This window comes from Oncorhynchus mykiss, chromosome 12 (genome assembly GCF_013265735.2).
Source record: "Oncorhynchus mykiss isolate Arlee chromosome 12, USDA_OmykA_1.1, whole genome shotgun sequence".
Taxonomy (NCBI): domain Eukaryota; kingdom Metazoa; phylum Chordata; class Actinopteri; order Salmoniformes; family Salmonidae; genus Oncorhynchus; species Oncorhynchus mykiss.
The window spans coordinates 71120593-71138580 of record NC_048576.1 but is presented as its reverse complement, the minus strand read 5'-3'; the positions used below and the strand labels follow the sequence as shown (position 1 = coordinate 71138580).

Here is a 17988-nt window from a genome sequence, read left to right as displayed (position 1 = left end):
CCCAGCACAAACAAGGAAGGGTAGAAGTTGGGGAAGGAAGCAATTATACTACAGTGTCCATCCCAAAATATACAGCACAGAGAACAGAGAAGAGCTGGAGTGAGAAAGGGGGCGAATGAGTGGAGTCTCAGACACTCCAGACAGCCAAATGGAGAGAGAGAGGAGGCCCTCTCACTCCCCTCTCTGTTCCTCTGTCTCATTACGGGGCACAGGGTGGGTTTTGTCCTGCTGCTCAAACATAATTAGGAATGTTCCACTGAGGGAGGCTGTGCTGTGTGATCCCTTTCCGTCTGCCCCCACCCCCACCCCGCCTGGCCAACCTCCTCTCCTCCACCCACGCAGGGCTCATGCCGACCCTTCTCCGACTGGGGACATTCCCTGGAGGGGGGGGGGGGGGGGGGGGGGGGTTCTCAGGATACCATGGGGGTAGAGGGGGAGGGGGGCTCAGTCTCTGGGCCCTCTGCCCAGTGTGCAGCTCCAGTTCTGTCCAGCTGTGGGGTCAGCCTCAACACTCTCTCACAGAGGTCTCAGGGAAACACTGACCCTCTCTCTTTATAGCAGCGCTGTTGCATAACCCACCACCTTGTATTTAGGCTGACCCCGGAGGCTGCTAGCTAGCTATACTGTGAAAAGTACAACTGCCATACTTACCCATGCCAAACATACAGTACGTTCGGAAAGTATTCAGACCCCTTGACTTTTTCCACGTTTTGTTAGGTTACAGCCTTCTTCTAAAAAGTATTAAATAGTATTATTTTCCTCGTCAATCTACACACAATACCACATAATGACAAAGCAAAAACAGGTTTTTAGAAATGTTTGCATATTTATTAAAAATAAAAAACAGAAATATGACATTTACATAAGTATTCAGACCCTTTATCTTTATCAGACCCTTTGTACTTTGTTGAAGCACCTTTGGCAGCGATTACAGCCTCGAGTCGTCTTGGGTATGACGTTACAAGCTTGGAACACCTGTATTTGGGGAGTTTCTCATTCTTCTCTGCAGATCCTCTCAAGCTCTGTCAGGTTGTCTCTTCAGAGATGTTTGATTGAGTTCAAGTCCGGGCTCTGGCTGGGCCACTCAAGGACATTCAGACAACTCCTGTGTTGTCTTGGCTGTGTGCTTAGGGTCGTTGTCCTGTTGGAAGGTGAACCTTCACCCCAGTCTGAGGTCCTCGAGCAGGTTTTCATCAAGGATCTCTCTGTACTTTTCTCCATTCATCTTTGCCTCGATCCTGACTAGTATCCCAGTCCCTGCCACTGAAAAACATCCCCACAGCATGATGCTGCCATCACCGTGCTTCACTGTAGGGATGGTGGCAGGTTTCCACCATAACGTGACGCTTGGCATTCAGGCCAAAGAGTTCAATCTTGGTCTCATCAGACCAGAGAAACTTGTTTCTCATGATCTGAGAGTCTTTAGGTGCTTTTTGGCAAACTCCAAGCCGGCTGTAATATGCCTTTTACTGAGGAGTAGCTTCCGTCTGGCCACTATACAATAAAGGCCTGATTGGTGGAGTGCTGCAGAGAAGGTTCTCCCATCTACACAGAGGAACTCTGGAGCTCTGTCAGAGGGACCATCGGGTTCTTGGTCACCTCCCTGACCAAGGCCCTTCTCCCCCGGTTGTTCAGTTTGGCCGGGCAGCCAACTCTAGGAAGAGTCCTGGCGGTTCCAAACTTCTTCCACTTACGAACGGTGTAGGCCACTGTTTTCTTGGAGACCTTCAATGTTGCTGAAATGTTTTGCTACCCCAGATCTGTACCTCGAAACAATCCAGTCTTGGAGCTCAATCAAGTTGTAGAAACATTGTGGAAAGTTGTGGAAACAGGTTGCACCTGAGCTCAATTTCGACTTTCATAGCAAAGGGTCTGAACACTTATGTAAAGAAGGTATTTCTGTTTTTTGTTTTTAATACATTTGCAAAAATATCTAAAAATCTGTTTTCGCTTTGTCATTATGGGGTATTGTGTGTAGATTGCTGAGGATTTTTTCAAGGGGTCTGAATACTTTCCCGACGGCACAGTACATACAACCCCTACCGTGAGAGACAGTGTGTTCTAGCTCTGAGAGGTGGATGCCTCAGTGTGCTGTATATTGCAACTGTTCCATTAGCTTTGGCCTGATACTGAGTAGCAGTGTAAACATGGGCATCATATATAGTGCTTTATGACTTGCAGTCCAACAGAGGCTTCAGGCCAAAGATTAGCACTATTAATATAGCTTAGCATGGGGCTAATTCAGAGCTGCAAATCCACTCCTAAAACACTGGATCTGTCTGGGGTCGTGCAGTAACAACGTGAGGGCATATCACACTACTATATGTAACTGGTGGTTAGCAGGCTTGTCTCCTGTCTCCTCCCACGGTGGGTCCCCATGCTACTGGCACCCTTCTGGCCCACAGCCTGACCCCCATTTCTCCCTCGTACCACAGCCCTATTCCCCCCTCATCTCTCCAATCATTTCTGTGACAGGGTACAGACACACCTGTCAACACCAAACACTTTCTATTATTGGTGAAACCAGCTGATGCCTTAAAGTTTTCCGCAAGCTACGACAGAGCTAGGTGGATGGGTAGAGGAAGAATTACACCTCCCGTTGAGGGCGTTGTGTAATATGTTGTGTGTGTCACCTCTTGAGGTGGAAGCGCAGGTATTTCAGCACGGCGGGGCCGGGCAGGAAGGTGCAGCTCATGCAGGTGAGGAGCTGCCAGTAGCGGAGGTGTGCGGCGGTGTGGGGCTGCGGCGTGCAGCTGGTCTGCTTCACCAGCTGGCAGTAGACCTCGTCCCGGAGCGGCCGCAGGTCCAGACAGGTCTGCAGCACGCCCTGGATCAGAGGCACCGGGTCCCGCGCAGACTCCAGCTGCTGCAGACAGTTGAAGAGCTTCACTGCTTCCTCCCGCACTGTGGCATAGCCCTTACCACTGTGGTCTGTGTTGGGGGGGGAATTAGGAATTAGACCAGACTAGACCAGTCAGCATGTTTGAGAATAGATGATCCTGCTTCTGTGATGTCTATTGGTGGAACGACTAAGCTTTAGTGGCCGTCTCTCATCATGCCTTATCTAAGCTGTCTCACTCACTGGCCTTGACTTGGCACGCAGGCAGGTAGGACTAACTCAATGGTAAGTCTATATGTGAGTCTGTTACAGTGTATGATTATTGGGCATGTCAACGAGCATGTGACAGCATTACTCATATGTGAGTGGGTGTGTGTGTAACTGTTCGTGTTTTACTGCAGAGTTTACAGGCATGGCACTGACCGCAGGGACTGGTGGTAGCATGGGAGTAGTACTTACAGGTGTGTTCCAGGCTGCCGTAAGGGAAGGGCAACAGGGGGGCATACAGGGGGCTCTGAGTGTGCTTCAGGATGGGGTTGTGCTGGTAGATATTATCTACCACCTCAGGGTTAAACTTGTTCTCCTGGAGAAGAAAGACAGAGAGACAGACAGACAGTTAAAGAGAGAGAGAGAGAGTGACAGATGAGCTTCCTTGACATTCCAGCTGACCTGGGAGCAGCCCCAAGCACGGCTGCTATGAGAGAGAGTGTGTTGGGTAACAGGGGTGACTAGGGTCAGTGGGAGTCAGGCCATGGAGCAGGAGGACAGCTATGACCGCTTTTTAAACACCTGGGGACCCAACAAAACACACCGCCATCATTGACACTATTTACAGTTGAAGTCGGAGGTTTACACACACTTAGGTTGGAGTCATTAAAACTCATTTTTCAACCACTCCACAAATGTCTTGTTAACAAACTATAGTTTTGGCAAGTCGGTTAGGACATCTACTTTGTGCATGACACAAGTAATTTTTCCAACAATTGTTTACAGACAGATTATTTCACTTATAATTCACTGTATCACAATCCAGTGGGTCAGAACTTGACATACACTAAGTTGACTGTGCCTTTAAACAGCTTGGAAAATTCCAGAAAATGATGTCATGGCTTTAGAAGCTTCTGATAGGCTAATTGACATCATTTGAGGAAATTGGAGGTGTATCTGTGGATGTATTTCAAGGTCTACCTTCAAACTCAGTGCCTCTTTGCTTGACATTATGGGAAAATCAAAAGAAATCAGCCAAGAACTCAGAAAAAAAATTGTAGACCTCCACAAGTCTGGTTCATCGTGGGAGCAATTTCCAAACGCCTGAAGGTACCACGTTCATCTGTACAAACAATAGTACGAAAGTATGAACACCATGGGACCACGCAGCCTCTGGTCTGATGAAACAAAAATAGAAGTGTTTGGCCATAATGACCATCGTTATGTTTGGAGGAAAAAGGGGGAGGCTTGCAAGCTGAAGAACACCATCCCAACCGTGAAGCACGGGGGTGGCAGCATCATGTTGTGGGGGTGCTTTGCTGCAGGAGGGACTGGAAGATGACTTCATGAGGACAGAAAATTATATGGATATATTGAAGCAACATCTCAAGACATCAGTCAGGAAGTTAAAGCTTGGTCGCAAATGGGTCTTCCAAATGGACAATGACCCCAAGCATACTTCCAAAGTTGTGGCAAAATGGCTTTAGTACAACAAAGTCAAGGTATTGGAGTGGCCATCACAAAGCCCTGACCTCGATCCCATAGAAAATGTGTGGGCAGAACTGAAAAAGCATGTGCGAGCAAGGAGTCCTACAAACCTAACTCAATTACAGCAGCTCTGTCAGGAGGAATTTAAAGGCAATGCTAGCAAATACTAATTGAGTGTATGTAAACTTCTGACCCAATGTGATGAAAGAAATAAAAGCTGAAATAAAAAATTCTCTCTACTATTATTCTGACATTTCACATCCTTAAAATAAAGTGGTGATCCTAACTGACCTAAGACATTGAATGTTTACTAGGATTAAATGTCAGGAATTGTGTAAAACTGAGTTTAAATGTATTTGGCTAAGGTGTATTTAAACTTCCGACTTCAACTGTACATGTCTGTGGTATCTCGCTACAGATGCTACTCTCATTGACAGAAACACATTTTACATGACATTTGAGTCATTTAGCAGACGCTCTAATCCAGAGTGATTTACAGGAGCTCTAATCCAGAGTGATTTACAGGAGCTCTAATGCAGAGTGATTTACAGGAGCTCTAATCCAGAGTGATTTACAGGAGCTCTAATCCAGAGTGATTTACAGGAGCTCCAATCCAGAGTGATTTACAGGAGCTCTAATCCAGAGTGATTTACAGGAGCAATTAGGGTTAAGTGCTTTGCTCAAGGGCACAGACAGATTTTTCACAGAGTCAGCTCGAGGATTCAAACCAGCGACCTTTTGACCAGCGACTGGCCCAACCTCTTAACCGCTAGGCTTCTTGCCGCCCTACGCAGATGGCATCTACTACTGCAATCCTTGCCTGCACCTGTTGACCATTAGTAATGTTGTCACTGCTCTCCCTCCTTCCCCCAATACACCCTCCTTTGTGTGGCAAAGTTGATACATTCCTCTGAAATGTTTTGGTCTATCTGAACTGGGACCATGTGGAACACTGGCAGACTGTCTATTGGACAGACACATACAGCCTACATACACAACACATTACCATAGGCGAACATACAGTGCCTGTAGAGTGCTCAACACTGGGAAACACATTGCAGTCTATGTAGAGGTCGCAAGAGGACAACGGGATTCATTTATAATCTACAGGATTCCGACAGAACATCCATCCTCATTATGTCCTAAAAACGGACATGTTCCCTTGTCCTTCTCACTCCCCCCCCCCCACTCGCTACCTCTCCCTGTCCCTCTGTCCCTCTTTCACACGCAACAGAGACTGGAGGTCCAAGGCTGAAATGGTCATCTCTCTTCACCTCCATGTCTGGTGGGACACACATCTACACTCAGAGATAAGCACTTCTCTCACACAAAGAACTCCTCTATTCATTCCCTCCCTCCCTCCCTCCCTCCCTCCCTCCCTCCCTCCCTCCCTCCCTCCCTCCCTCCCTCCCTCCCTCCCTCTCTCCCTCCCTCCCTCCCTCCCTCCCTCCCTCCCTCCCTCCCTCCCCCTCTCCTGTAATGTCAGTTCTGTTCAGTAGAGTTCTCCAGCCTTCAGTGGGATTCGGCTAGGCTTTGTGTTAAGTGTGAGAAAGAGTGTTGGAAGGGGTGGAGGAGGATTGGAAAGGGGGAGGAAGAGAAGACAGGGGCAACTCTTTAAAAAGCGGGCCCCTCTCTTCCTCGTTCCGTGACCCGGCCTCCCGTTGGCTGAGCAGGGGCCCGGCAGGGCAGATGGAAGGAGACAGATTAAACTCTCTAGACCAGATCACAGACTCTCGCTGGGAGATTAGGGACCCTCGCAGTGAGATTAGGGACCCTAGAGGCCAAATTGGGGAGTGCTTATCTGTGCCTTGTCACCCATCCGTCTGCTGTATGAGATTCTAGCATGCTCTGCTCGCTAGCAACCACTTCTCTACAAATCTGGGTGTTCACATGCACCCACACACACACACACACAGGGCTACTTTAAACACCTTCTCACGTGATAAGAGTTCAGGCGGAAGTCAAGTGATCGAAGGCACATTTACAAGAATACACACACAACAACACACAAACTCAGAATAGCAAACAAGCATAGACTTAACACCACTTGGTGAATTCCAAAGTGATGGCAGAGCGTGGTCTGGATTCTTCTCTTAGACTTTGTCTTAGTGATGAATGAAATCATACTTCAAAAATGGAAGAACTTGTTGTGCCTCATTCAACTGTTTAAGTGAGGCATGTTTCTGTGGGCACACACACGTACACACCCCAGGACCAGGTCCAAATATGAGGCTTTGCCTTGCACACCCTCTTCATCCACCCTTTTGCCTCTAAAAATGACACGTTCCTTAAAATAGCGCAGAACATTCCGGTGGAACTTTTACGGGGTGCCTCCTCTCCTCTCACAGCTTGGCGGAATAAAATAATTCCCTGAAAGCAGCAGCAACGACAGTTGGAGGACACTTTGGACTCGCGGCCCAGTCTGGTCATGCGGTTGCCGTGGTGACAGAGCGGAGGTATAATGTCCGTTGTGTTGCTGCGGTCCGTGTTTGGTGACCCTTGTCATCGGCAGCTTGGCAGTGGTCTAGTCTGGGGCGGGCAGCGAGATGCTGTGAAGCAGTGTGTGTGTGTGTGTGTGTGTGTGTGCATATTTGTGTGTCTCACCTCAATGTCTCGGATCAGGAGCTGAGTGGGCGTCTCCACAGGGGCTTTTGTGTCGATGACCTTCTGGACAGCGCAGGCCCAGTGCACAGCCTCGTTGAAGTGCTTGGTGTACAGCCTGTAGCAGTGCTTACGCCCATACACTGTGATGCTCCAGTACCCTGAAACACACACACACACAGGCACAGGGAAGTCAGTCATCAGTGTATCGTGTACTGAAAGCATGAGTAAACATGAAAAAACAGAAACTGAACTTTCAAAGAACAATATAGCTATAGAGAGCAGAATCGAAGGCCTATACTTATATAATAACTGTGGTTTCAGAAAATAAGGAAGCCTGCTCCACTCTCCCTGTCATGTGGTCTGAACATGGGACATTCCACATATCTGGTGTGACTCTTGCTTCCTCTCTGGGTTTCACGGAGGTCAGCAATCATCCCGGGAGGGTCCCCCAACTTTATTAGCCACTGAGCCCAACCGGAACGACTACAACCAAGTCAGGACAGAGGTGTGTCCTCTCCTGGCACAACACCTGGCCTAACCTCCTGTAAGAACTGATAAAGTGCTACAGGCAGTGTGGACCCATGGGCCAATCATACCCTGAGTGTGTTACCATGTGATCTCCTGCTAGCTACGTGACTTGGCATACTGATTTTTCTTTGTTTCGATTGGTCAAGTTCAAAAGCCAAGTGAGGCTAAAGTGTGTGTGTGTGTGGGACCCCATTCATAGCTATTTCACAAGTGAGAGATAGAGAGGTGGAAGGAGATACTGGGCCTAAAAGGGGACTAGTATTGTATTGTATGGTAAGGCGATAAGGAGGAAGCCATTAGGTCCATACCACTCTGCTGGGACAGGCTTACTCAGAGGCTCATAGAGGAACACAGACAGAACACACAGCCACCAGTGAGCTGTACTTAGACTAAGGGCAGGACAAAACAGACGAAAAAGCAAAACAGAGTACACACTTCTCTGCAGGAAAGTCCCAGAGCAGATTTAGGGGAATGTTTGGGTTAGCTTTTTTTTCTCCTGGAGGTTTTAAGTGGTTGTCTAAAGTCAGCAGGCGAAGGTACAATCCCCTCCATACAGTCACAGAGGGCCTTGTGTGTGTGTGTGTGTGTGTGTGTGTGTGTGTGTGTGTGTGTGTGTGTGTGTGTGTGTGTGTGTGTGTGTGTGTGTGTGTGTGTGTGTGTGCGTGTGTGTGTGTGTGTGTCACACAACAATAGCATTTCACCTGTATTTCCTTTCCGATTCCTGTCATTCAGGGTGTTAAACGGTAAAAGGGCCATTCTGGTGCTGATGACTCAGAAGGTTCCAGACAAACCCAAGTTGTGGAGAGAAAAGTGGACTTGGTTTTCCAGACTTCCTCTGGGTGTACTGGGCTCACAGGAACTGAGAGGAGACCGTAAATCCTCACATTATGACCGCTTTGAGATCTTTACCAATATTTGATCATTGAACCGCTTTAGGGGACCAAAATGGAACTCATTATCTGGGGCTTAGTTATCCTAACAGGGAATTTGGGATATACACGCCGGTGCATGCTCATGTGTCTCTGTGTGTGTGCGTGAGTGGCACTCACCCGTCTCCTTGAAGGTCTGTTTGTCTGGCCAGATGACAGAGCAGAGGTTGGTGAGTACCAGTGTTCCCAGTCTGCGGGCTCCTCTCTCTGAGCTGCTGTAGTAGTCTAAGGAGTCCAGGCTCAGTACAAACCAGTAGCACCGCTGCTTGATCCAGCTTCCACACACCTCCCGGAACAGCCAGCCTACACACACACACACACACACACACACACACACACACACACACACACACACACACACATATACACACACACACACACACACACACACACACACACACACGCACACACACACACACACACACGTACACACACACGTACACACACACACACACACACACACACACACACACACACATACACACACACGTACACACACACGCACACACACACACACACACACACACACACACGTACACACACACGTACACACACACGTACACACACACACACACACACACACACACACACACACACACACACACACACACACACACACACACACACGTACACACACACGTACACACACAATGAATGTGTGAGAAAGATCAAAAAGGTAGCCAAAAAAAGATCTGCACATGATAGACTGTGTGTGTATGTGTGTGTTTGCACATGTGTGTGTGTGTGTGTATGTGTGTGTGTGTGTATGTGTGCGTGTGTGTGTGCGTGTGGTGTGTGTGTGTGTCTTATTTGGTTGAATTTAAGGGTTAATTGGTTTGGGCTGAACATAATCACTAAGAGGTTGAACCCATCGGACATAAAATATGTCTGTAACATGCAGAACAGGTTAAAAATAACGGCAGCTAATGGTATAGTCAGACATTAAGGCCTGTGTGCTTGCCACCAGGATAATTACAGCTGTAAAAAACACACAAAGAAGAAAGCGGGAGGTTGGAGAACAGTCGCTGGTGGTGGAGATGCAGGAAGAGAACTGGTGGACTGATCTGTCATTAACGCCCAGAGAAGGAGGGAGGGAGAGAGAAAGAAAGGCTGATACATTCTCCTGGCTCCCTTCACCACCACAACTGGGTGGTGTTCAGTAGGCATAGAACGAGACAAACCGGTGTGAAACTGACCTGAATTTGTTAAATAAAAATGGTAATTTTAAATTTCATAACTGTTTGTGTTTGGTCTCTACTGAACAGGATCCTGGTCTGCAGTGTCCAGCTTTACATGAAGGGGATGTACACTACATGGCCAAAAGTATGTGGACACCAGCCCGTCGAACATCTCATTCCAAAATCTTGGGCATTAATACGGAGTTGGTCCCCGCTTTGCTGCTATACCAGCCTCCACTCTTCTGGGAAGGCTTTCCACTAGATGTTGGAGCATTGCTACGGGGACTTGCTTCCATTCAGCCACAAAAGCATTAGTGAGGTCAGGTCTCAACCACAATGCACACTGCCCTAACCCATCTGGACAAGAGGAATACCTATGTGAGAATGCTGTTCATCGACTACAGCTCGGCATTTAACACCATAGTGCCCTCCAAGCTCGTCATCAAGCTCGAGACCCTGGGTCTCGACCCCGCCCTGTGCAACTGGGTACTGGACTTCCTGACGGGCCGCCCCCAGGTGGTGAGGGTAGGCAACAACATTTCCACCCCGCTGATCCTCAACACTGGGGCCCCACAAGGGTGCGTTCTGAGCCCTCTCCTGTACTCCCTGTTCACCCACGACTGCGTGGCCACGCACGCCTCCAACTCAATCATCAAGTTTGCGAGACGGCCTACAGGGAGGAGGTGAGGGCCCTCGGAGTGTGGTGTCAGGAAAATAGCCTCACACTCAATGTCAACAAAACTAAGGAGATGATTGTGGACTTCAGGAAACAGCAGAGGGAACACCCCCCTATCCACATCGATGGAACAGTAGTGGAGAGGGTAGTAAGTTCCTCAGCGTACACATCACAGACAAACTGAATTGGTCCCACCCACACAGACAGCCTCGTGAAGAAGGCGCAGCAGCGCCTCTTCAACCTCAGGAGGCTGAAGAAATTCGGCTTGTCACCAAAAGCACTCACAAACTTCTACAGATGCACAATCGAGAGCATCCTGGCGGGCTGTATCACCGCCTGGTACGGCAACTGCTCCGCCCACAACCGTAAGGCTCTCCAGAGGGTAGTGAGGTCTGCACAACGCATCACCGGGGGCAAACTACCTGCCCTCCAGGACACCTACACCACCCGATGTCACAGGAAGGCCATAAAGATCATCAAGGACAACAACCACCCGAGCCACTGCCTGTTCACCCCGCTATCATCCAGAAGGCGAGGTCAGTACAGGTACATCACAGCTGGGACCGAGAGACTGAAAAACAGCTTCTATCTCAAGGCCATCAGACTGTTAAACAGCCACCACTAACATTGAGTGGCTGCTGCCAACACACTGACTCAACTCCAGCCACTTTAATAATGGGAATTGATGGGAAATTATGTAAAATATATCACTAGCCACATTAAACAATGCTACCTAATATAATGTTTACATACCCTACATTATTCATCTCATATGTATATGTACAGTGCCTTGCGAAAGTATTCGGCCCCCTTGAACTTTGCGACCTTTTGCCACATTTCAGGCTTCAAACATAAAGATATAAAACTGTATTTTTTTGTGAAGAATCAACAACAAGTGGGACACAATCATGAAGTGGAACGACATTTATTGGATATTTCAAACTTTTTTAACAAATCAAAAACTGAAAAATTGGGCGTGCAAAATTATTCAGCCCCTTTACTTTCAGTGCAGCACACTCTCTCCAAAAGTTCAGTGAGGATCTCTGAATGATCCAATGTTGACCTAAATGACTAATGATGATAAATACAATCCACCTGTGTGTAATCAAGTCTCCGTATAAATGCACCTGCACTGTGATAGTCTCAGAGGTCCGTTAAAAGCGCAGAGAGCATCATGAAGAACAAGGAACACACCAGGCAGGTCCGAGATACTGTTGTGAAGAAGTTTAAAGCCGGATTTGGATACAAAAAGATTTCCCAAGCTTTAAACATCCCAAGGAGCACTGTGCAAGCGATAGTATTGAAATGGAAGGAGTATCAGACCACTGCAAATCTACCAAGACCTGGCCGTCCCTCTAAACTTTCAGCTCATACAAGGAGAAGACTGATCAGAGATGCAGCCAAGAGGCCCATGATCACTCTGGATGAACTGCAGAGATCTACAGCTGAGGTGGGAGACTCTGTCCATAGGACAACAATCAGTCGTATATTGCACAAATCTGGCCTTTATGGAAGAGTGGCAAGAAGAAAGCCATTTCTTAAAGATATCCATAAAAAGTGTTGTTTAAAGTTTGCCACAAGCCACCTGGGAGACACACCAAACATGTGGAAGAAGGTGCTCTGGTTAGATGAAACCAAAATTGAACTTTTTGGCAACAATGCAAAACGTTATGTTTGGCGTAAAAGCAACACAGCTGAACACACCATCCCCACTGCCAAACATGGTGGTGGCAGCATCATGGTTTGGGCCTGCATTTCTTCAGCAAAGACAGGGAAGATGGTTAAAATTGATGGGAAGATGGATGGAGCCAAATACAGGACCATTCTGGAAGAAAACCTGATGGAGTCTGCAAAAGACCTGAGACTGGGACGGAGATTTGTCTTCCAACAAGACAATGATCCAAAACATAAAGCAAAATCTACAATGGAATGGTTCAAAAATAAACATATCCAGGTGTTAGAATGGCCAAGTCAAAGTCCAGACCTGAATCCAATCGAGAATCTGTGGAAAGAACTGAAAACTGCTGTTCACAAATGCTCTCCATCCAACCTCACTGAGCTCAAGCTGTTTTGCAAGGAGGAATGGGAAAAAATTTCAGTCTCTCGATGTGCAAAACTGATAGAGACATACCCCAAGCGACTTACAGCTGTAATCGCAGCAAAAGGTGGCGCTACAAAGTATTAACTTAAGGGGGCTGAATAATTTTGCACGCCCAATTTTTCAGTTTTTGATTTGTTAAAAAAGTTTGAAATATCCAATAAATGTTGTTCCACTTTATGATTGTGTCCCACTTGTTGTTGATTCTTCACAAAAAAATACTGTTTTATATCTTTATGTTTAAAGCCTGAAATGTGGCAAAAGGTCGCAAAGTTCAAGGGGGCCGAATACTTTCGCAAGGCACTGTATATCACTCCCTGCCATTCAGGACCTCTATATCAGGCGGTGTGAAAGGAAGGAGAATTGTTAAAGACCCCAGCCACCCAAACCATAGACTGTTTTCTCTGCTTCCGCACGGCAAGCAGTTCCAGAGAAACAATTCTGACACCAACAGGCTCCTGAACAGCTTCTATCCCCAAGGTGTAAGACTGCAAATAAACATATCCAGGCGTTATAATGGCCAAGTCAAAGTCCAGACCTGAATCCAATCGAGAATCTGTGGAAAGAACTGAAAACTGCTGTTCACAAATGCTCTCCATCCAACCTCACTGAGCTTGAGCTGTTTTGCAAGGAGGAATGGGAAAAAAATTCAGTCTCTCGATGTGCAAAACTGATAGAGACATACCCCAAGCGACTTACAGCTGTAATCGCAGCAAAAGGTGGCGCTACAAAGTATTAACTTAAGGGGGCTGAATAATTTTGCACGCCCAATTTTTCAGTTTTTGATTTGTTAAAAAAGTTTGAAATATCCAATAAATGTCGTTCCACTTCATGATTGTGTTGTTGTTGATTCTTCACAAAAAAATACAGTTTTATATCTTTATGTTTGAAGCCTGAAATGTGGCAAAAGGTCGCAAAGTTCAAGGGGGCCGAATACTTTCGCAAGGCACTGTATATACTGTACTCTATATCATCTACTGCATCTTTATGTAATACATGTATCACTAGCCACTTTAAACTATGCCACTTTGTTTACATACTCATCTCATATGTATATACTGTACTCAATACCATCTACTGTATCTTGCCTATGCCGTTCTGTACCATCAATCATTCATATATCTTTAAGTACATATTCTTTATCCCCTTACACTTGTGTCTATAAGGTAGTAGTTTTGGAATTGTTAGCTAGATTACTTGTTGGTTATTACTGCATTGTCGGAACTAGAAGCACAAGCATTTCGCTACACTCGCATTAACATCTGCTAACCATGTGTATGTGACAAATAACATTTGATTTGATTTGATTTGATTTACTGATGTTGGGCAATTAGGCCTGGCTCGCAGTCGGTGTTCCAATTCATCCCAAAGGTCAGGGCCCTGTACCACTTCGTGGCTGAGCCATTGTTTCTCCTAGACGTTTCTACTTCACAATAACAGCACTTACAGTTGACCGGGGTAGCTTTAGCAGGACAGAAATTTGATGAACTGAGTTGTTGGAAAAGTGGCATCCTATGACAGTGCCACGTTGAAAGTCACTGAGCTCTTCAGTGAGGCCATTCTACTGCCAATGTTTGTCTATGGAGATTGCATGGCTGTGTGCTCGATTTGATACACCTGTCAGTAATGGGTGTGGCTGAAATAGCCGAATCCACTAATTTGAAGGGGTGTCCACATACTTTTGTATATATAGTCTACTACCCGTGTCCAGAAGGGGGGGTGGCTGTAGTGTTACCAAACACCAGCCATGCAGCAACCCACAGAGTGTGTCCCAAACGACACACTGTTGCCTGTATAGTACACTACCTTTGACCAGGGGACCATGGGGCTCTGGTCAAAAGTAGTGCACTATATAGAGAATAGGGTGGCATTTGGGACACAGAATATGTGTGCAAACTGTTCCTTCTAAATATTTAATCTCACAGAGCTGAGGGTAAATAAACCGGGTTTGGCCAAGCTCTGGCCAGGGGCTGCCCAGAGAGAGAGAGGAAGAGGGAGCAAGGGATGGATAGGGGTGGCGGTGCGATGGAGTGGTAAAACGAGAGAGAGCAGTCAGAGTTCACAGTGAGGGGTGATGGATAGGCTGGCAGAGGGCCCTGGCTGGTCACCTGGCCCAAAGCTGGAGCAGGGCGCTATGGTGAGGGCGGGGGCAGGGTTATGTGGCTGTGCCATCCGTTGTGTGTGTGTGTGTGTGTGTGTGTGTGTGTGTGTGTGTGTGTGTGTGTGTGTGTGTGTGTGTGTGTGTGTGTATGTGTGAGTTTATGGGAACAGCAGTGCCATGTTCATTGGGCTAACTTCTTAGAACAGCTCTGACGACCGAGCCAGCGTCACAGCTTCCTCTGTGGTTAGCAAGCTGCATGCCACCTGTCAGCTCTCCCTCGCTTTCCCTACAGCTCTTTTCTCTTCGCTCAGTCTCTCCCTCTTTCATCTCTCCCCCCGCACCAACTCCCCTTTTTCCTATGGTAAAGTGGTTTTCCCTACATGCAGAGCCCCCATTGCTACCATCCCCCATGTTACAACCCATAGACCCGGAGGGGGGCAGTCGAAGTGGGAGTCTACACACGTCTCATTCTGTTTCCCCTTTCCCAGTGGCAGCCTGGAACACACCATAAACCCACCCAATATAGTCCCCAGGTACTTAACACCACATCAAAAGGAGCATAAAAACCAACATGAAATGGATAAATAAAAAAGGATGAGGTAAGACAGGACGGGATTGGGTGGGGTGGATGATTGGGTCGGGGGTAGGGGGGTGGAGGGGTGTGGGTGGACTGGTTAGCGGAGAGCTGGGAGGCAGGTCGTCTGTCAGTCACACAGGATGTCCTGCAGCTGCTCTTTTTGAGACAGTGGGATAGAGAGACGGCCTACTTTGGATGGAAAGAGGGAGGAGAGAAAGAAAGAGAGAGAGTGAGAGAAGTAGAGAAAGAGAAGGAAAGGCAATGAGTGGGAGAGAGAGAAAGGGTGAAACAAGAGTCCCGGTCAGGACCCCCTGCCTACCCCTCCCCCCCCCCACGGTCCTCCATCTGGATCCCATCTCCCTGGCCTGCTAATGCGTCCCCTGGGGGGCCACGGCTCGCCCTTAATTTGTTTCATTTGTGACCCCAGACCCCTAACGCTGGCCCTGCCCCCTGAAACACAGACTGAGCAAACACTGGAGTCTGTCTCCCTCTGGTTCTGCTCTGTCCTTCTATCTCTGTGTGTACCTTCTGTTTGTTCTGGAGATTTGGAGGAGATTAAAAAGCATCTGATAACAAACAGTCATCCATAAGGGAGCAGAGCTTTAATGAGCTTCAACACTAGGATTATGGGCTGAACAGAATTAGACAGAGATCCAAACAGAAAGGGAAACGATTGCAATTGAGTAGACTGAATCACTTTCCAAATGACTGGCGTACTAAGTGATATGTAGCTAAAAATGAACAAACAGAGGAATGTAATTTATGCTCGTCACTGCATTCTGTCTAGGAGTTTCTCACTCCCTCGCTACGTCAATCTCTCTCGCTCTACCTTTTCCCCTCTGTCGGTCTCTCTCTGTCTAAGGCACGGTTGATGGCCTATTTTAGACTGCGCGGCGACACTTGGCCCCAGTTGCCTGAGGATGTCCCATTGTAAACCACACCAAACCACACCAAACAGCTAGGGACACCCTAGCACCAGGACATTTGATATATGGGCACACAACAAGGGCATGAACAGAGCAAGGCCTTCACATGTCCTGGAGCGTCAGTGGTGCTGGAGATGGTGGTGGTTGGTGGGGAAGACAAGGCACACAGCCACACCAGGGGCCCAGGGGAAGTAGCCGTCCTCCGATTGGGAAGGAATGCACCCCCCCCTAACCCCATCGCCTGCCCCTCTGCCCGGTCTCAGACGTCGGAACAGAGGGAGGAGGGGTGCAGCCAGCCAGTCGGCCAGGGGTGCTGCATGGTAACTGCTGTCCGAATTAGCCGATCAGGCTGCCGCCATCCCAAAGAGGACGTAACTTATCCAAGCGCTGGCATTTTACTGCAACCGTTTCGGTAGCAGGAAAAGCACACATGAATAGCCTGTGAGATCACTCCTCAAAAAGCGTCAGGCACGCAAGGCTCTTAATGCCGCTGATGGCCATCATTACATGATTACTGGGGGCAGGGTGTGTGTGTGTGTGTGTGTGTGTGTGTGTGTGTGTGTGTGTGTGTGTGTGTGTGTGTGTGTGTGTGTGTGTGTGTGTGTGTGTGTGTGTGTGTGTGTGTGTGTGTGTGTGTGAGGGCTTAGCTGTGGACAGTGAAGTGTACAGTACAGTAGCACAGTATGGTCTACTTATTCAGCGATAACACCGCAAACATGCACAGAGCTCAAGCTCGGCTAACGCTCTCGGACGAGTGAACGTCATCATCCCACGGACTGTTATTACTGTACATGCAAATCACTGGAGCTGGGACACAACAGCCACACAGAGAGAAAGGAGAGAGAGAGAGAATAGAGGGATGGTGTACAGGTGTGTCGGGCAGACAGGCTCACCTTTGACAAGCAGCTCGGGGTCTTCTTCCAGGCCCATCTTGCTCTTCTCTATGATCAGACTCTTCATCTCATCAGGAACCTCTGACAGACTGTGTCTGGGTGAGACAGAGAGAGAGAGAGCGGTGGTAAATAGCAGCATCATACACTCCCACAGTGAAGGCACCCCCCCCCCCCCCCCCCCGATACCCTATTGGCTCTGTGTCGAGGGGAGGAGGGTAACCCCACACAACGTCTGCCAGCCCTAAGCCTCTCTGACACCCTAAGTGAGAGAGGAGAGGGGGACAAGTTGAAGTGCTGTGAATATCGTTCCCTCCACCCCTCCTCCACAGCTGCATGCATACCACGCCGCCGTGGACAGCTCGTCTCTCTTTAATTGGTTTGGCTGGCGGGCACAGCGGAGTGGAGGGAAGAGGAGGACTGACTCAAAGCCAGCCAGCCAGGCAGTCCCAGACCAAAGAGAGAGAGAGGACTGACTCAAAGCCAGCCAGCCAGGCAGTCCCAGGCCAGAGAGAGAGAGAGGACTGACTCAAAGCCAGCCAGCCAGGCAGTCCCAGGCCAGAGAGAGAGAGAGGACTGACTCAAAGCCAGCCAGCCAGGCAGTCCCAGGCCAGAGAGAGAGAGAGAGGACTGAATCAAAGCCAGCCAGCCAGGCAGTCCCAGGCCAGAGAGAGAGAGAGGACTGACTCAAAGCCAGCCAGCCAGGCAGTCCCAGGCCAGAGAGAGAGAGAGGACTGAATCAAAGCCAGCCAGCCAGGCAGTCCCAGGCCAGAGAGAGAGAGAGGACTGAATCAAAGCCAGCCAGCCAGGCAGTCCCAGGCCAGAGAGAGAGAGAGAGTTCAAAGGGTTACACTGTTGTCAGCTAATCGAAAACCCATAACAAACATCAAAAACATCTGGGAATTATGGGGAAACTGTTGTGAAATGCTCTCTCTCCTCTCTCTCTC

At 48.3% G+C, this 17988-nt stretch overlaps 1 protein-coding gene across 2 annotated transcripts in view; it reads right to left on the bottom strand.

The window, feature by feature from the left end:
• LOC110538213 (unconventional myosin-X) overlaps positions 1-17988 on the bottom strand; it is a 55889-nt gene that overhangs the window by 8602 nt on the left and 29299 nt on the right. For both annotated transcript variants that reach the window (XM_036938268.1, XM_036938269.1), the window contains exons 3-7: positions 17045-17139; positions 8716-8898; positions 7139-7296; positions 3299-3422; positions 2634-2931 (exon numbers count right to left, since the gene is read on the bottom strand). In XM_036938268.1, the coding sequence (XP_036794163.1) occupies positions 2634-2931; positions 3299-3422; positions 7139-7296; positions 8716-8898; positions 17045-17139 (858 nt within the window). The remainder of the gene's footprint in view (positions 1-2633; positions 2932-3298; positions 3423-7138; positions 7297-8715; positions 8899-17044; positions 17140-17988) is intronic.